The 20,316-nt window shown below is 46.2% G+C and overlaps 1 protein-coding gene across 5 annotated transcripts in view; it reads right to left on the minus strand.

Moving 5' to 3' along the window:
• Positions 1-11,406: 11,406 nt before the first annotated feature.
• CA6 (carbonic anhydrase 6) overlaps positions 11,407-20,316 on the minus strand; it is a 29,277-nt gene continuing 20,367 nt past the window's right edge. For 2 of the 5 annotated variants that reach the window (XM_054440699.1, XM_054440690.1), the window contains 4 exons: positions 18,680-18,837; positions 15,538-15,652; positions 11,966-12,174; positions 11,432-11,879 (listed from right to left, as the gene is read on the minus strand). In XM_054440699.1, the coding sequence (XP_054296674.1) occupies positions 11,999-12,174; positions 15,538-15,652; positions 18,680-18,837 (449 nt within the window). In that variant the 3' untranslated portion in view covers positions 11,432-11,879; positions 11,966-11,998. Of the gene's footprint in view, positions 11,880-11,965; positions 12,175-15,379; positions 15,383-15,533; positions 15,653-18,679; positions 18,838-20,316 lie in introns of those variants that run through there. The other 3 variants (XM_054440718.1, XM_054440708.1, XM_054440727.1) reach the window with 2 other exon arrangements.

The following is a 20,316-nucleotide window of genomic DNA, read 5'->3' on the forward strand; positions in this document are numbered from 1 at the left end:
TAGAGTCTGAGACCTGAGTTCAAATCCTGGCTCTGTTGCTAATGAAGGCTGGGCCCCAGTTTCTCTACCTGTAACTTGGCAATCAAAGTTCCCCGCTCATGGTGTTGCTGAGAGACTCAAGATAGGCTGAGATCCATGGGAATTTTCGGGAATGTTTATTTAAATTTATTTTTATTTTCATTATTGTAAAGACAAGGTCTCTTTATGTCGCCCAAGGTGGTCTTGAACTCCTAGGCTCAAGTAATCCTCCTTTCATAGCCTCCTAAAGTGCTAGGATTACAGGCATGAGCCACCATGCCCAAGAACTTTCAGGAACTTTTGAAGCACAACATAAATGTGAATGACCCTGGTAAATAAAACGTCCGAAGAGCTAGCTCAGTGCTGAGCCCAGTTCCAGCCTGCCTCATCCCAGACACCCCAGCCTCTCTTTCTGCATTTGCAACTGCACTCCTGCCTCAGACCAGAATCTCCCGGTGGCTCTTGGTGGCTGCAGGGAGCACGTGGCTCCTCCAACCCAGGAATCCAGTGGAGGAGATTTCTGAAGACCACTATGATTCCACCCAGAGGGCAGCCCTTCCTTCCTACAGGACATATTCTTTCTAGAGCCATTGTGCAGCCGCTTCCACAGGCGAGCCCTCACTGAATAGGTGCACGGTGGGAGCAGTTGGCTCAGCTCTAGGCTCACAGCTCAGGGCACAAAGGTAAAGAAGCCATCCTCTCAAGCTCATGGTCATCCCTGGGGTAAAGCAGAAGATGGCCTGGTGGCCTTTGTGAGGTGAGTGAAGAAGCACAGCAAGAAGGAGGAGAGATCTGTGCCCCATGTTCAGTGCAGAGAACAGCATGTGCAAAGGCCCTGTGGCCGGAACACTTTTGGTGTCTCTGAGGAACGCTGCAGCCAGAGCTCAGTGAGAAAAGGGAGGGCAGAAACAGATGATGCCCAGAAGGTGGCCAGGGCCAGTGAGGCAGACCACAGCTAGGGCTTCGGAATTCCTTCAAAGTGTAATGGGGGACAAGCGTGGTAGCTCACGCCTCTAATCCCATCACTTTGGGAGGCCGAGGCGGGCGGATCACCTGAGGTCAGGAGTTCGAGACCAGCCTGGCCAACATGGTGAAACCCCGTCTCTACTAAAAATACAAAAATTAGCCAGGCGTGATGGTGCATGCCTGTAATCCCAGCTACTCAGGAGGCTGACACACAAGAATTGCTTGAACTTGGGAGGTAGAAGTTGCAGTGAGCCGAGATCACGCCACTGCACTCCAGTCTGGGCAACAGAGTGAGACTCAGTCTCAAAAAAAAAAAAAGAGAGATTATAGCACACTTTTTTTTTTTTTTTTTTTTATGATTTTATCTTTATTTTCTTTTTTTTTTTTTTTTTTTCTTTTATTATTATTATACTTTAGGTTTTATGGTACATGTGCGCAATGTGCAGGTAAGTTACATATGTATACATGTGCCATGCTGGTGCGCTGCACCCACCAACTCGTCATCTAGCATTAGGTATATCTCCCAATGCTATCCCTCCCCCCTCCCCCCACCCCACAACAGTCCCCAGAGTGTGATGTTCCCCTTCCTGTGTCCATGTGTTCTCATTGTTCAATTCCCACCTATGAGTGAGAATATGTGGTGTCTGGTTTTTTGTTCTTGCGATAGTTTACTGAGAATGATGATTTCCAATTTCATCCATGTCCCTACAAAGGACGTGAACTCATCATTTTTTATGGCTGCATAGTATTCCATGGTGTATATGTATAGCACACTTTTTAATACTACCTATATTATAACATTGAATAAAAGATTAATTTTTAAAAAAAAGTGTCATGGGAAACACCGGAAGTTTTGATGTAGGAAAATGATGTAATCAGATTTTTATTTTAAAGGGATAAATAGTAATAAAGGTAATAAAGAGTAATAAATACCCGTGTATCACCACCCACCTTCCGCAGTAAGTCATTATAGACAGAGTTAAAGACTGAGTTCTTTTTCCATCCCTCCTTATAATGGATGTCACCACTACACTTAATTTCATGTCTTTCTCTCTTTTCTTGCTTGCTTTCTCTCTTTCTTTCTCCTTCTTTCCTTCTTTTCTTTCTCGTTTTTCTTTCTTTTCTTCCTTCCTTTCTTTCTTTCTCTTTCTTTTTTTTCTCTTTCTTTCTCCTTCCTTCCTTCCTACCTTCCTTCCTTCCTTCTCTCTCTCTCCCCCCTCCCTCCCTCTTTCTTTCTTTCTTTTCTTTTTCTTTCTTTCTTTCTCCTTCCTTCCTTCCTACCTTCCTTCTTTCTCTCTCTCTGTCTCTCCCCCGCACCTTTCTTTCTTTCCTTTCTTTTCTTTCTTTCTTTCTTTCCTTTCTTTTCTTTCTTTCTTTTTTGGAGACTGGGCCTCACTCTGTAGCCCAGGCAGAAGTGTGATCTCGGCTCACCGCAGTCTCAACCTTCCAGGCTCAGGTGATTCTCCTACCTCAGTCTCCCAAGTAGCTGGGACTACAGGTGCCCACCACCACACCCAGCTAATTTTTGTATTTTTTGTACAGAGTCTCACCATGTTGCCCAGGCTGATCTTGAACTTCTGGGCTCAAGTGATCCCCACACCTTGGCCTCCCAAAGTGCTGGTATTACAGGCGTGAGCCACTTCCCCCTGCCCGGTGTTTTTCTTATTAATTACGTTTACTATGTGTTGTGTCTCCTTGACATTATGCAGTCATGTGTCAGTAAACAATAGGGATATGTGCTAAGAAACGTGTAATGAGTCATTGTGTGAACACCGTAGGGTGTACTTGCACAGACCCAGATGGCACAGCCTACCCAGGCGAGGCTCTGTGGTGTGGCCTACTGCTCCTGGGTTACAAAGCTTCACAGCATGTTACTCTACTGAAGGCTGTAAGCAGCTGTAACCCAATGCTAAGTATTCCTGTATCTAAACGTATCTAAACATGGAAAAGGCACAGCGAGAATACCGTGTTATCATCTTATGGGACCACCGTCGACTACACTACCCATCATTGACGGAAACATTGTGATTTGGCACCTGTGTATGTACATCATTATTTTGTTATTCAACTTTTTATAAATACTATGCTATTTTTCCTGGACTTGCTTTTGTTGCTCAACGTGTTTGTAACTTTCTTTTTTTGTTTTTTCGTTTTGTTTTCTGAGGCAAGGTCTGGCTTTATTGCCCAGGTTGGAGTGCAGTGGTGCGATTTTGGCTCACAGCAACCTCTGCCTCCCAGCTCAAACTGTCTTCCCACCTCAGCCTCCTGAGTAGCTGGGACTACAGGCGTACTCCACCATACCTAGCTAATTTTTGTATTTTTTGTAGAGGTAGGGTTTCTCCATGTTGCCCAGGCTGATCTCGAACTCATGAGCTCAAGAGATTGGCCCAGCTTGGCCTCCCAAAGTACTGGGATTACAGGCATGAGCTACCATGCCCGGCCATGTTTGTACATTTCTATCATGCTCATATTTCTTTTTTTTTTTTTTTTTTTTTGAGGTGGAGTCTTGCACTGTCACCAGGCTGGAGTGCAGTGGCACGATCTCGGCTCACTGCAACCTCCGCCTCTTGGGTTCAGGTGATTCTCCTGCCTCAGGCTCCTGAGTAGCTGGAACTACAGGCACGCGGCACCACGCCCAGCGAATTTTTGTATTTTTAGTAGAGACGGGGTATCACCATGTTGGCCAGGATGGTCTCGATCTCTTGACCTCATGATCCACCCGCCTCGGCCTCCTACTTTCGTGCTGGGTTTGGGCTCACAGGCGTGAGCCACCGTGCCCGGCCTCATGCTCATATTTCTAATTTTCATTTTCTAGTTCATTTGTCTTTACCACTGCATGATATGATCTCTAAAACATTATTATTTTACATTCACCTATTGACAAACTTTTAGGTTGTTTCCTATATTTTTCCATTATAAGTAATGCTGCGATGAGCATGTTTGTTTCTTATGCATTCATGCAAGTCTCTGTAAAGTAAATACCTAGAAGTGGAATTTCTGGGTCCTAGGAGATGCCCCTGTTCGACTTTATGAGGTCTTACCAAACTGCTTTCAGAGCGTTTGTACCCATTCACACTCCCGGGCCTGGATGAAGATTGCTTCACATCCTCAGTTGCACTTGGTAGCATCAGACTTTAAAGTTTTTGCCAATCCGAGGCTGTGAAATGGTATCTCATTGTGGTTTTCATTTTCATTGCCTTAATTACTATTGATCGTTCCTATTTCTCCTCCTGTAAATTGTTAGTTCCCCCCTCCTTATGATTTTTCTCTTGGGTTGTTAGTTGTTTTCTTATTGATTTTTAGCATTCTTTATATGAATGCTAATTCATTCATTCAGCACATTTTCACTGAGCATCTTACGTGCCAGATAGTCTTCTCAGGTGGTTGGAGTTTATCGTGAAAAAGAAAACAAAAATCCCGTCTTCCTCATGGAGCTTACTTCTTCATGGTGAATTACACATTATTCTGTGGGCTGAGTGTCCAGAAGCACAGTGTGCTCTTATTTCGTGTTCAGTGATGTTAACACTGCTCAGTGTTTCCAAAGGTTGTCAGCCTGATCCACAGAATAAGATGGATAGGATAGGATAGGATAGGATAGAATGCAACACTGTGTAAAGATCCCATCAACCTCCCATCTAGCAGTGCTGGAAACCAATTGTGATCATTACCGGAGTCCATCATTTCACTGAGGTTGCAGAATGACTCCTTCTGAATATACTAACTGGAATTCCTCCAAGAAGAACTCATCCCCACCAACTCTATAGGGTAGAACAGTGGCCACCCCAAAAGAGTGTCCCCCCAGAACCTGTGGATGTGACCTTATTTGGAAAAAGGGGGCTGGGTGGGGTGGCTCATGCCTGTACTCCCAGCTCTTGGGAGGCCAAGGAGGGTAAATCGGTTGAGCTCAGGAGTTCCAGACCAGCCTGGGCAATAAGGTGAAACCCTGTCTCTATAAAAAAAAATTATTTTAATTAGCTGGGTGTGGTTGAGCGTGCCTGTAGTCCCAGCCACTTGGGAGGCTGGTTTGGGAGGATCACTTGAGCCTGGGAGGTTGAGAGGTTGAGGATGCAGTGAGCTACGATTGTGTCACTGTACTCCAGCCTGGGCAACAGAGGGAGACCCCATCTTGAAAGAAAGAAAAAAAAAAACTGAGAAAGCAGGAGGAAGGAAAGAGTGAGGGAAGGAAGGAAGGAAGGAGAAGGGGAAGGGGAAGGGGAAAGGGAAGGGAGAGGAAGGGAGAAAGAAGGAGAAAGAAAGAAAGGGAAAGGAGAGGAAAGGAAAGGAAGAAAGAAGGGAGGAAGGGAGGGAGGGACGGAAAGGGAAGGGCAAAGAAGGAAGGAAGGAAGGAAAAAAGAAAGAAAAGAAAAGGATCTTTGCAGATGTAATCAAGTAAAGAATTTTGAGATGAAGTTCCGGATTATTCAAATGGACCCTAAGTCCAACGACAAATGACCTCATAAGAGAAAAGCAGACGGACAAAGACACAGAGCAAAGGGGAAGACCACGTGAGGATGGAAGCAGAGACTGGAGTGATGCAGCCACAAGCCAAGGAATACCCGTGACTGCTAGAAGCTGGAAGAGGCAAGGAAGAAGCCCCCCACCATCTTTGAGGGCAGCTTGGTCCTGCCAACACCCTGATTTCAAATTTCTGGTGTCCAGAACTGTGAGAAAATAAATTTCTGATATTTTAAACCATGCAGTTTGTGGTCGTTTATTACAGCAGCCACAGGCCACAGGAAACTGATGCAACCAACCGTGGGATCTCTCAGCTACAGTGTGCACAGGGAAGGCAGGACATGTACTTGATCCTTTCCTTCTATTTGCCAATTTACAGAAAAATAAATGGTTTCCCTAGCAACCTCCAAAGTTGACCAGTGCGTTTTCTTTCACTTATTTTTAGGACCATAATGAACTCATATATTTCTATATATTCAGTGTTTCACTTTTCAATCCATTGCAGTTATGATTCTTTTTATGATATTGTTCTTTTGGATGCTTAAGTTGACCCAGGAGCCCCTTCAAGATGGCCCCAGTGTCTTTTTAACATAAATCCAGTACTTAGTTAAATTTCTTGTTTTCTGGCCTAAAAAGATATCCCAGGTTCTTCCTAAATATTCTTTTTTTTTTTTTTTTTTTAAGAGACAGGAGTCTTGCTCTGTTGCACAGGCTGATCTCAAACTCCCGGCCTTAAATGATCCTCCCAACCCTGCCTCCCAAAGTGCTGGGATTACAGGAGTGAGCCACTGTGCCCAGCCCATCTTCTATATTCTTGTTCCACATCTGGAATCAGTCATTTCTCCAAGGTTCCCTGATTCCTCATAGTGAAAAATGATATTTAGAAGCCACTATCTGGGCTGGGCGCAGTGGCTCACGCCTGCAATCCCAGCACTTTGGGAGGCCGAGGCAGGTGGATGATTTGAGGTCAGGAGTTCAAGACCAGCCTTACCAACACGGCGAAACCCCGTCTCTACTAAAAATACAAAAATTAGCCGGGTGTGGTGGCGCGCACCTGTGACCCCAGCTACTTGGAAGAGTGAGGCGGGAGAAATTACTTGAACCCGAGAGGTGGAGATTGCAGTGAGCTGAGATTGTGCCACTGCACTCCAGCCTGGGCAACAGAGCAAGACTCCATCTCAAAAAAAAAAAAAAAGGGGAACCATTATCTGGTTATAAGGTGTTCATTGCTCGTAGGTTGTTTTTGTTGGTAAGATGTTTCAGTGAACAGACCTAGGAAATACATGTTTTTAGAAAGAGAAAAAATTTATTGCCAAGTGCAGTGGTGCGTGCCTGTAGTCCCAGGTAGCTGGAAGGCTGAGGCAGGAGGATAGCTTAAGCCCAGGAGTTCTGGGCTGCAGTGCACTGTGCCAATCAGGTGTCCACACTAAGTCTGGCATCATTATGGTGACCTCCCTGGAGCAGGGGACAACCAGGTTGCCTAAGGAGGGGTGAACCAGTCCAGGTCAGAAATGGATCAGGTCAAAACTCCTGTGCTGATCAGTAATGGGATCATGCCTGTGAATAGCCACTGCACTCCAGCCTGGGCAACATAACGAGATCCTGTCCCTAAAAAAAAAAAAAAAAAAAAAAAAAAGAATTTATAAATTTATACTGATATTTCTAAATTTATGATTACAGATTTTTTATCTAGCTTTGTAAATTTTTTTTTTTTGAGACAGAGTCTTGCTTTGTCACCCAGGCTGGAGTGCAGTGATACAACCACAGCTCACAGCAGCCTTCACCTCCCTGGCTCAAGCAGTCCTCCCACCTCAGCCTCCTGAGTAGCTGGGACCACAGGAATGGGTCACCAAGCCTGGCTGAATTTTTATTTTTTTGTAAAGATGAGGTCTTGCAGTGTTACTCAGGCTGGTCTCGAACTCCTGGGCTCCAGTGATCTTCCCACCTCAGCCTCCCAAAGTGCTGGGATTAAAGGTGTCAGCCATGAAGCCCAGCCTAATTTTTAAATTTGGATCTCTGTTTTTTATGCTGAAAATCTTGTTAGTAAGGACATTAACATAATTATTTGTGCACATATAGTAGTAGAGGATAGTAATTGCACACACACACAATTTCAAAATAACAATACCAATATGATTATTAAGAGGATTCCTAAGTACTGTTTAAGATTCCTTGGTACTTCTTCTTGTCCTTAGGATATACTGCACCAGGTATGTAGATGAAAAATACTGTGTCTAAAATAACATGAAAAAAATCCTTCAGTGTTTATGCCACCGGCCTTATGTATAATTGTTCAATTGTTCTGCTATATTTTTATGTTGAAACATAACTTGCGTTTTATGTTTCAGGAATGCTTTTTTCCTTACTTACTTAATTTTGCTTTGCAATTACATAAAGCCTAATGTTCCAAAGTCAAAACTACCAAACAGGGCACATCCAGAAAGCTCCACCTTCCCACACCACCCTCAGCACCCTTCCCCTGCCTTCTCTTTTTAGGAAACCTTTTGTTGTTGTTGTTGTTGTTGTTGTTTGAGACAGAGACTTGCTCTTTCGCCCAGGCTGGAGTGCAGTGGTGCGATCTCGGCTCACTGCAAGCTCCGCCTCCCGGGTTCATGCCATTCTCCTGCCTCGGCCTCCCTAGTAGCTGGGACTACAGGCGCCCGCCACTACGCCTGCCTAATTTTTTGTATTTTTATTAGAGACGGGGTTTCACCGTGTTAGCCAAGATGGTCTTGATCTCCTGACCTCGTGATCCGCCCGCCTCGGCCTCCCAAAGTGCTGGGATTACAGGCGTGAGCCACCATGCCTGGCCTAGGAAACCATTTTAATTTATTTTTGGTTTCTTTTTCCCTTGTTTGTGCTTCAAAACATAAACAAATACTTAACTGTATTCATATTTCTAACTCTTCTTATGCCATCTGTAAAATTGCTTTTTTCAGGCTTAAAAACATAGCCTACAGGCCAAGCGCAGTGGCTCATGCCTGTAATCCCAGCACTTTGGGAGGCCAAAGCGGGCAGATGATCTGAGGTCAGGAGTTCAAGACCAGCCTGGCCAACATGGCAAAACCCATCTCTACTAAAATTACAAAAATTAGCCAGGGCGTTGGTAGCATGCACCTGTAATCCCAGCTACTCAGGAGGCTGAGACAGAAGAATCACTTGAGCCTGAGAGGCAGAGGTTGCAGTGAGCTGAGATTGTACCACTGCACTCCAGCCTGGGTGACAGAGACTCCATCTTAAAAAAAAGAAACAAATGTAGCCTAGAGATTATTCCCGAGGCAGTTCTCTGTGGTGTGAATAGCCCTGGTTTAGTCAACCAATCCCCAACTGATGGACATTTGTGTTTTTTCCTGTATTTTGCCGTTAAAAAGGTCAGCATGAATGGCTTTTTTGCAAGTTTCTTTCTTTCTTTTTTTGAGATGGAGTCTTGCTCTGTCGCCAGGCTGGAGTGCAGTGGCACGATCTCGGCTCACTGCAACCTCTGCCTCCCGGGTTCAAGTGATTCTCCTGCCTCAGCCTCCCGAGTAGCTGGGATTACAGGTGCACGCCACCACACCCAGCTAATTTTTTTGTATTTTTAGTAGAGACAGGGTTTCACCATGTTGGCCAGGATGGCCTCAATCTCCTGACCTCATGATCCACCCACCTCAACCTCCCAAAGTGCTGAGATTACAGGCATGAGCCACCGTGCCCGGCTGCAAGTCTCTCTTAAGGATAGACTTTCAGGGGTGGGAGGGCTGGATCCCTGAGCACAGGCAAGTGTAATCCCATTTCCATCTTCATTTCCTTGTCTGCCTTCCCACAGGAATGTAAGTAAGCTCTTTGGCCGTACCGCCCACTCTTGCATCTCTCATTCATTACAGACAGGCATATCTGGTGGAAAGAATGAATCTCACCATGTCATTCCCCCGTGGAAAGCCTGCAGTCGCTGCCGTCACCCACAGGGTAAAATCCGAAACCCTCATTGGCACAGAAGTTACTAGTGATGGCCTGAGCTCCCCTGGCCACACCCCCGCTTTCCGTGCCAGCGTCCTTGAACTTGGTCCTCTGACCACGCCAAATTGCTTCCACTTCCCCAGGTGTCTTCCCATCAGCACATGCCACGCTCTCGGGTTACAATGCCCCCGCCCCTCTCTGACTTGGTTTCCCAGGTGAACTCTTTCTCAGCCTTCAAAACCCAGGCCAAGCACTTGGATTTTAAACACAGGCGCTCCCTCCACCATAGGGCGATATGGTGATTACTTATTTCAGTGTCCACCCTGCTCACCAGACCCAAGCTGTAGGAGTGTGGGAGCTGTTCTCTCCCATCTCTGAACCCCCAGCAGTTAGTGCTATATCAGGCTCAGAGTAGGTGCATAAGAAAGCTTGTTGAGAAAATGAAAGGGAGGCTTCCTATTGTTAAAAGAATGTGGATACAAAAGACTTGGGTTCAAATCCTGGCTTTTCATCTGCCACCTAGGAGATCTTGGGCAAGTCGACATCTTGGTTTGCTTTCTGTAAACCGGGGATAATGCAAGTTCACTGAGGGTGGCCTTCGGGGCTGAGGGCAGTCACGTGTGGTAGAAGTGCTTAGGATATGATAAATAATGACATGGAAAAACAACGGTGGTAACAAGAGCAGAAGGAATTCAGAAGAGCCAGAGTGAGCTCAATCAGAGGTGAGGAGGAAGCTAAGGCATGGGTAAGGAAGGGGCATCGATGAAGGGAATGCATAAGTGACCAAGAAAATTAGTAGCAGCCAGGTGTGGTGGCTCACGCCTATAATTCCAGCACCTTGGGAGACCAAGGTAGGAAGATCGCTTGAGCCCAGGAGGTTGAGGCTGCCCTGAAGCTAGGATCACCACTGCACTCCAGCCTAGGTCACACAGCAAGACCCTGTCTCAAAAAACATAAAAATAAAAATGATAAAAAATATTGGTCACTCTTCTGGGTACTTCTCAGTGTTATTTAATGAAGCCACAGCCCTATGAGCCCTGTGAGGTCATGTTATCATCCCACATAACTAATGGGATGCCTGAACCTGGTCTAGGTTCAAATGGTAACAAGGCCCAGGCACCATTTGACCAACAAGGGGGTTTGCAGTGAGGTCCCCTCTCTTCTCTCCTTCTGTCCTGGGAGCCCTTCTTCTTTCTTGTCTCCTGTTTTTTCTTTGACTCACAGCCACTGCTCCAAACTCCCCCACTGACAAATTCTCAGTGTAAGAATCTCTTCCTAGGCCAGGGGTGGTGGCTCACGCCTTAATCCCAACACCTTGGGAGGCCGAGGCAGGAGGATCACCTGAGATCAGGAGTTTGAGACCAGCCTGGCCAACATGGCAAAACCCCATCTCTACTAAAAATACAAAAATTAGCTGGGCATGGTGGTGCACACCTGTAATCCCAACTACTTGGGAGGCTGAGGCAGGATAATTGCTTGAACCCAGGAGGCACAGGTTGCAGTAAGATTGTACCACTGGATTCCAGCCTGAGCAACAAAGCGAGACTCTGTCTCAAAGGAAAAAAAAAAAAAGGCCGGGTGCGGTGGCTCACACCTGTAATCCCAACACTTTGGGAGGCCGAGGCGGGCGGATCACAAGGTCATCGAGACCATCCTGAGCAACACGGTGAAACCCCATCTCTACTAAAAATACAAAAAATACAAAAAATTAACTGGGCATGGTGGTGCACACCTGTAGTCCCAGCTACTCAGGCAGGCTGAGGCAGAATTGCTTGAACCCAGGAGGCAGAGGTTGCGGTGAGCCAAGATTGTGCCACTGCACTCCAGCCTGGCGACAGAGTGAGACTCCATCTCAAAAAAATTAGTAACAACAACAAAAAACACCTCTCTCCTTTTTATTAACCTTAGTCTTGGAAATCCCTCCCACTTTGATCTCTATCCCTTCACCTGTGTGTGGTCGGGGGGAGGGAGTGGCGGGTGGACAGAACAAAGAAGGGATATTTGAAGTAATACAAAGGAATAGGAAAGAAATTTTTAAATGACAAATTTCCAAAGTTATTTTATTACATCTAATGCTAAAGGAAAGGTCAGGCTGGTTTATAATTTAGACAGGTCAACATATATGATTTGATGGGAGAATAGTTAGGGTTCTATTTCCTTTAAATTTCTATTCCAATCAATTTCCACTGGTGAAGTCTAACTCAGATCCCTTCTCACGAACTGAAGCCATCTCACTTCCTGTCCAGGATGATCGTTTCCCTCTTTTAATCAGAAATTCAACAGCTGCCCCAGGGGGAGCAGCGTGTTCCAGACACACATGGTTTCTTAGACAAGGCAGGGTGCGGCTGCAGCAGACAGGCACCTCTTCTGGCTAGGTCAGGCTTCAAGCTAGTTAATATTGAATCTTCCTCTTAGCTTTCCTCAGTTCAATGCTCTTCTTAAGTACTCAAGAATTTCCTCAATCTTATGTAGGTAAAACCGGAATTCAGAGCCTAGAGTATATTCTGTAAAAAGAAGAGTTAGTTGGAAATGGTTAAAACTTGTACAGTCCTCACAAAAACAGAGAAAGGGGGACGGCCAGACACCATACCCGCATTGTATTTTTGGGAAGTCTTTTGATTCCTTAGAATGCTCTCCACGTGCCCAGTGCATTGCCTTTATGCATCTTCACTGTGTTTGAACTCAGGCTTCTAAGCTGCCCAGAGCCAAGGGGTGGCGTGTTGAGGTGGGCTGTACTCTTGGATTTTGGCTTCTCCCTCGATGCCCCGTGGCCCTTGCCAGAGGGGATATAGGTGTTTTCTAGTAAATAAATTACAAGAGGTCCGTATTTGGCCATCGTCTTGTTTTTGTAACTGACCTTGGTTTCTCAATTCATTCCTTGTGGGTGGGTTAATCATATCAACCCCGCTGGGATACAGTTCTCTACAGAACAGTGAAATACCATGAGTCACGCAGCTGGGTTGACCAGAGCCAATCACTGCTACATAGAAATCTGGGCCTGGCCAGGTGCGACGGCTCATGCCTGTAATCCCAGCACTTTGGGAGGCTGAAGTGGGTGGATTGCTTGAGCTCAGGAGTTCGAGACCAGCCTGGGCCACATGGCCAAACCCTGTCTCTACAAAAAAAATACAAAAATTAGCTGGGTGTGGTGGTACATGCTACTCCCAGCTACTTGGGAGGCTGAGGTAGGAGGATTGCTTGAGCCCTGGAGGTCATGGCTGCAGTGAGCCAAGATTGCGCCATTGCACTCCAGTCTGGGCAACAGAGCAAGACTCTGTCAAAAAAGCAAGAAAGCAAGAAAGCGAGAGGGAGAGAGAGAGAGAGAGAGAGAGGGAGAGAGAGAGAGAGAGAGGGAGGGAGGGAGGGAGAGAGGAGAGAGAGAGAGAGAGAGAGAGAGAGGAGAGAGAGAGAGAGAGGAAAGAAAGAAAGAAAGAAAGAGAGAAAGAAAGGAAAATCCAGGCCTGAGGGAAGGTGGGTCAAGATGATGCCCAGTTGTCTGTTCTATAATCAGCAAAGGGAGGCCACAATTCGGATTCCCTGGGGGTAAGGAAGCCCTCTGATGCTGAACTGGGAGTTGAAGTAATCGATCCTAAACAGCGATTCTCAGTGGATCTGCAGACAAATCACAGCATGGAATACCTCAGTCTGGGGCCAGTACCTAGAACATCTGACCCCCTCGTGGGAGATGCTAGAGTAACGCTCTAGTGGAAAAAGCATTTCAGATGTGGCGTATAGAATGATACGCAGTCTGTTGGTGACTATTGCAAGAACAGCATAAAATTGTTTTAGGGAAAGCAGGGGAAACATGGCAACATTTAGAACTAGGAGACAGGCCGGGCACAGTGACTCACACTTGTAATCCCAGCACTTTGGGAGGCCAGGCAGGTGGATCACCTGAGGTCAGGAGTTCAAGACCAGCCTAACCAACATGGTGAAATCCCATCTCTACTAAAAATACAAAAATTAGCCTGGCATGGGGGCGCATGCCTGTAATCCCAGCTACTTGGGAGGCTAAGGCAGGAGAATTGCTTGAATCCGGGAGGCGGAGGTTGCAGTGAGCCCATGAGATTGCACCACTGCACTCCAGCCTGGGCGACTGAGTGAGAGACTCCAAAAGAATTAGGAGACAGACCCATGAGTCTAAGCTCCCTTTGGTCAGCCAGCTTGCAACTGGACCTGTTAAAGACGACATCACCTTTGGAAAAAGGGATTCTTGCTGTTAATGTTGTATATGGTATAATATGGGGAAATGATTACTGTAACTGATGTCAGTTTTTTTCCTCTGTTAGTATTGTATTGGAGGAGTGGATTGTATTGGAGGAAACAATATAGAAAACACCTATATCCCCTATTAATTCAATAAGTGAACCGGGAAAGAAATGTGGGGAGAAATCACAAATAGGCCTTATTCGGGTTAGGGAGGTGGAAATTTAAGTTTTTTTGTTTGTTTGTTTGTTTTTGAGACAGAGTCTCTCTCTGTCACCCAGGCTGGAGTGCAGTGGCACAATATCGGCTCACTGCAAGCTCCGCGTCCCGGATTCACGCCATTCTCCTGTCTCAGCCTCCCCAGTAGCTGGGACTACAGGCGCCCGCCACCTCACCTGGCTAATTTTTTGTATATTTAGTAGAGGCGGGGTTTCACCATGTTAGCCAGGATGGTCTCGATCTCCTGACCTCGTGATCTGCCTGCCTCGGACTCCCAAAGTGCTAGGATTACAGGCGTTAGCCACCGCACCTGGAGGAAATTTAAGTTTTAAAAGGTACATATAAAGGTGGGATAAGGCCAAACGAGGTGGCTCGTGCCTATAATCCCAGCACTTTGGGAGGCTGAGGGAGGAGGATTGCTTGTGGCCAGGAGTTTGAGACCAGTCTGAGCAACATAGTAAGATTCCATCTCTACAAAAAATACAAAAAAAATTAGCTGAGTGTGGTGGTGTATGCCTGCAGTCCCCGCTACTGGAGAGGCTGAGGTGGGAGGATCACTTGAGCCTGGATGGTTGAGGCTGCAGTGAGCCATGATTGTGCCACTGAGCTCCAGCCTGGGCAACAGACTGAGACCTTGTCTCAAAAAAGAAAAAAAAAGTGGGATAATATTGAGTACATAATATTGATAGGATACTGATTCTACTGTATTGGAAAATATAAAGGTATCAGGAATGGTTAACAGAATGGGCTGTAAAGACAATGGATTCACCACAACTTTACAGAAAGCAGACAAAATAAAGATGAGGAGGCTGTGAAATATTTACATTCTTGCCGACACAGAAACGAGGTGTGCCAAGGACACAGTTGGAGCCTGATCCAAGGAATTGGAGGATGCAGTGGAGGGTGGCCTGCCCGCACCTACTTCCAGCACGCTGGGGTCTGGGGCCTGCGCCCCAGGCAGATGCAGTGAACAATATGTGGTCTAGTTAACTCCACTTTGAGAGAATGTATAGGAGGCGTTGGGGGTGGGTTCATAACACAGACTACGATCAAGATGCGCAGGAAATAATCTGAGTGGGGTTAATAAGGTTAACTTTGCCAGGTGCGGTGGCTCACGCCTGTAATCCCAGCACTTTGGGAGGCCGAGGTGGGCAGATCACTTGAGGTCAGGAGTTTGGGACCAGCCTGGCCAATATGGCAAAACCCCATTTCTATTACAAAAAAAAAAAAAATTAGCCAGGTGTGGTGGTAGGTGCCTGTAATCCCAGCTACCGGGGAGGTTGAGGCAGGAGAATTGCTTGAACCCGGGAGGTGGAGGTTGTAGTGAGATGAGATTGCACCACTGCACTCCAGCCTGGGTGACAGAGCAAGACTCTGTCTCAAAAAAAAAAAAAAAAAAAAAAAAATGTTAACTTGAACCTACACTCTTATGAGAGCTTCTGGATGTTGCGGTCTTCTTGCTTCTCCTGCTATCTCTAGCCAAGACTAGGTAGGTAATAAATCACGTAGCTGTCGCTCCTGATTGTCTCGTGTGTTCTACTCACTGGCATCCCTGCCTGGGCTGGGAAAAAGTCATCACCCTCTGCCCAAGCCCTGTGCAGCTTGGCCCACCTGAGCCTCCTGCTACTGAAATGACTCTCCTTCCCTTACTATTTCCAGAAGAGATGGGTCCACCTAGAGGAAGGAGCAAAACAGGAGTTAAACTGCAGAGCATGATCAAGAGTCGGTCTCACTCACCCTGACTCGGGAAGTTGGATTCCACTACCCTGTGGTTCAGGGGCTGGGTCCTGCGGTAATCATTGTGGATGGTCTTATTGCGGTGATCCAGTAGGGAATTCTCCAGCTTCCAAACCTGGGGGCAACATGAGTGCATTATGGAGGGGCAGAGGCACTGGGTAATTTAAAAGAAATAACAATTGGCCAGGCACAGTGGCTCACGCCTGTAATTCCAACATTTTGGGAGGCTGGGGCGGGCAGATCACTTGAGCTCAGGAGTTGGAGACCAGCCTGGCCAACATGGTGAAACCCCTTCTCTACTAAAAATTAGCTGATCATGGTTGTGTGCACCTGTAATCCCAGCTACTCAGGAGGCTGAGGCAAGAGAATTGCTTGAACCTGGGAGGCAGAGGCTGCAGTAAGCCAATATCACGCAACTGCACTCCAGCCTGGGAGACAGAGCGAAACTCTGTCTCAAAAAAAAAAAAAAGAAAAAGAAAAAAAGAATTAAGAACTGGGCTAGAGCTTGGATTTATATAACCCTGATGAAGTGACTGTAAGAAGATCTCAAGTCCAGGGGAGGTTCTGGGTGCTGTGTGTCAGGCATTATTCCAGAACTAATCTATCCGTGCATTCTTCTGGTATCTGCACACAAGCTCTCTTTTCAGCTTTTTATATGAGTATTTGTCCAACAGTAGAAAGGAGAGAAAGAAGAAGCAGAAATATATCAAGTGGCAAACTCAATTTTTGTTTGTTTTTCTGAAAATGTCGGGTTTTTCTTTTTTTTTTTTTTTTTTTTTTTGAGACGGAGTCTCGCTCTGTCACCAGGCTGGAGTGCAGTGAAGCCATCTCGGCTCACTGCAACCTCCACCCCCGGGCTCAAGTTATTCTCTCCTGCCTCAGCCTCCTGACTAGCTAGGACTACAGGCGCCCGCCACCACACCCAGATAATCTGTATATTTTTAGTAGAGATGGGGTTTCACCATGTTGGCCAGGCTGGTCTCAAACTCCTCAGGCCATTCGCCCACCTCAGCCTCCCACCTCACCTGGCCTGAAAATGTCTGTATTTTGTCTACATCCTTGAAAGGCATTTTTGCTGCACATACAATTCTATATTGGCTATTTTTTTTCCCTCGGCACTTTGAAATTATGTTTCCACTCCCTTCTGACTTTCACTGTCGCTGTTAAATCAACTCTGTCTGATAATACTCTTTTCGTGATAATCTGTCTTTTCTTTCTGGCTAATTTTTAAATTGTTTCTTTGTCTTTGATGATTTCAATGTGATGCATTTAGTGCAGGGTGTTGTGTATACACACACACATATATATACACACCCAGAGAGAGAGAGAGACAGAGAGAGAAACTAATTGGCATTCTTGAATATATGACTTGGTATCTCTTCCTGAAAATTGTCAGCCAATATTTTGTCAAATCATGCCTCTTCCCTACTCTGCCTTTCTTCTCCTTCTAGGATTTCGATTAGACATTTACTAGACCTTTCCAGTACACAATGTCTCTTCACTTCTTTTCATAGTTCCATCTCTTTTTCTCTGTGCTGCATTCTAGATAATGTTATTGGCTGTCTCCAATTTACTAATTCTCTCTCAAACTGTATCTAACATGCTGTTAAACCCACTCATTGGGTTTTTTTTGTTTTTTTTTTTTTTCGAGATGGAGTCTTGCCCTGTTGCCCAGGCTGGAGTGCAATGGCATGATCTCAGCTCACTGCAACCTCCGCCTCCTGGATTCAAGCGATTCTCCTGCCTCAGCCTCCTGAGTGGCTGGGATTATAGGCTCGCACCACTATGCCCAGCTAATTTTTTGTATCTTTAGTAGAGACAGGGTTTCACCATGTTGGCCAGGCTGGTCTCGAACCCCTGACCTCGTGATCCACCCGCTTTGGCCTCCCAAAGTGCTGGGATTACAGGTGTGAGCCACCATGCCCGGCAAACTTTTTTTTTTTGAGACAGGGTTTTGCTCTGTTTTCCAGGCTGGAGTGCAGTGGTGCAATCTTGGCTCACTGCAATCTCCACGTCCCAGGTTCAAGTGATTCTTCCACCTCAGCCTCTGGGGTAGCTGGGATTACAGGCGCCCAGCACCATGACTGGCTAATTTTTTGTACTTTTAGTAGAGACGGAGTTCTACCATGTTGGCCAGGCTGGTCTCAAACTCCTGACCTCAGGTGATCCATCCACTTTGGCCTCCCAAAGTGCTGGGATTACAGGCGTGAGACACTGCAACTGGCCTGGATTATTAATTTTTGATACTATTTTTCCATTTCTAGAAATTCTATTTGAGTTTTTGTCCCAAGTCTGGATGTCCATTTTTATACTTTTTTGCTCTTTTCTCGTATTTAAACCTTTTATTTCTTTATACGTATTAAACATTCTTATGTCATATTAACTGTCTGATGATTCCACTAACTGAAGTCTTTGTAGGTCTGATTCTGTTGGTTCTCATTTATAATGTCTTTTTTTCTCATATGTTTTGTATTTTTTTTCTTAATTGAGCTAATTTCAGGTAACTTTATTTGTGAAAATTCTTCTAGGTCTGGATTTAAGGTCATTTTCCCAGAGATAATTTACCATTTGCTTTTGTCAGGAGTCTGGGGGCACTTCTAGCCTGACTGGCAACATTTTGGGGTGTGGGTGTCCTTGAACAGGGGTCTTTTCCACCTTTTTCTAAGGAAATGAAAAGTTTAAGAAAAGGAGATGGCCAGGCGCAGTGGCTCACACCTGTAATCCCAGCACTTTGGGAGGCTGAGACAGGCAGACTGCTTGAACCCGGGAGTTTGAGACCTGCCTGGGCAACATGGTAAAACCCTGTCCCTACTAAAAGTAAAAACTAGCCGGGCGTGGTGGCACATGCCTGGAGTCCCAGCTACTCAGGAGGCTGAGGCAGGAGAATTGCTTGAACCCGGGAGGCAGAGGTTGCAGTGAGCCAAGATCGTGCCACTGCACTCCAGCCCAGGTGACAGAGCGAGACTCTGTCTCAAAAAAAAAAAAAAAAAAAAAAGGTTGGCTAGATGAGGCACAGTAGCCCTGCACACAGAAAATAACACAGGACCCCCCAGTTGTTGACGTTCGTTGAGATGCTGGGGAGAAACCTTGTTAACCAGGCAATCGAATGGGAAGACTTCGGCAAAGTGATGCCATACATTACCTGCGTCCTGGAGAGCTTGACAAAATCTGCCAGCAGAAACCAGTGGACGTTCTCAGTGCAGGGAGGCGTGGTGAGCGAGCCATGATAGCTGTAGTAGTGCTGGAGGTTCCTGGGCAGCATGTCCTGAGTGTCAAGGCCAGTCAGGGTTGTTGTTTGTCCTGACCGAGAAGACAGAGGGTAACAGAATGTCAGGGACCACCGCTGCCCCTCGGGAGGACAGCTCAGGCCCAGGCCTCGCCAGGTTCCAATCTCTTGAGTTCAGCAGAACATAGAAGCTGATGATTAGGAAACAATTTCCCAGTTTACTTCTCCCTGGAAGGGATTGAGAGGAGAGACTTTGGGGATAGACGCACTCAGACACCTGCTCCTGGCTGAGTGCTCTTGGCCGGGTGCTCACCCTGCTGCTGTTTTCTCATCTGTAGAAAGGGAATAATCATCAGGATTGCTGTGAGGGTAAGGAGGAATAACGTCTGGATAAGCGACTGGCATTGAACCATTACATAGGGAAGTACTCCTAAGTGTAACTGCTGCGGTCACCATTATCATGGCTAGGCAGAGGACACATTTTATGATCAATGAAAGAAATAAATATGGCCCCTGGAGACTTCTGGGTAAGTGCACTCGAAGAAAAGACCAAAATGCCTTGGTTTGGGCTCATTGAGAAGTGGGTAGACAGCAGTTGTAAATGCAGAATCAGGCTGGGTGCAGTGGCTCACGCTTGTAATCTCAACACTCTGGGAGGCCAAGGCGGGAGGACTGCTTGGGGCCAAGAGTTCAAGAGCAGCCTGGGCAACACAGGGAGGCCCCGTCTCTACAATAAGTTTTTTAAAAAATCTTTTTAAATAATAAATGCAGAATCAGAACCAAGGTAGGGTCCAGGTACAGGCATTTGGTCCTGAGCTCTTCCTGCCACGACCGCTGGAAACCAAGTCCAGACACAGGCGGGGCATAGGGAGGGGCCACTTCCACCAGGCCTGCAAAGCTCCTGCAGCAGCCACACCTGCTCCTGTTCTAGAGAGGTCCTTGTTTCATTCATGTCAACAACACTGAGCCCCTGAGCTCAGCACAAGACTCTCAAGGCAACACAAGATTGAGATGGATTTTGCTTCACCTTCCCTGAGCACTTCTGCGCTTCTTAAAGGCAGAGAACATAGTTTTGATACATATGTAGATAGGGCTGTTCAACCAAGGCCACAATGTCTCAGAGTGCATAAGCCCATGAGTAGGCAAAAGAGTTCTAAGTTTTATTATTATTGGAAGATTTCAAGATATAACCTCCAAAAGGGCTCTGTGGTAGAGATTTATTTTTGTAACTCTAATATATTTAAGTGAAAGTCAAGAATTCCAAAATCATGATGCAGCCACCATGGAAAATAGTATAATGGTTCCTGAAAAAATAAACATACGGCCAGGTATGGTGGCTCACACCTGTAATCCCAGCACTTTGGGTGGCCGAGGTGGGCCGATCACCTGAGGTCAGGAGTTTGAGACCAGCCTGGCCAACATGGTGAAACCTCATCTCTACTAAAAATACAAAAATTAGCTAGGCATGGTAGCATGTGCCTGTAATCCCAGCTACTTGGGAGGCTGAGGCAGGAGAAGCGCTTGAACTCGGGAGGTGGAGGTTGCAGTGAGCC

This window comes from Pongo pygmaeus, chromosome 1, assembly GCF_028885625.2.
Source record: "Pongo pygmaeus isolate AG05252 chromosome 1, NHGRI_mPonPyg2-v2.0_pri, whole genome shotgun sequence".
In the NCBI taxonomy this organism is placed as follows: Eukaryota; Metazoa; Chordata; class Mammalia; order Primates; family Hominidae; genus Pongo; species Pongo pygmaeus.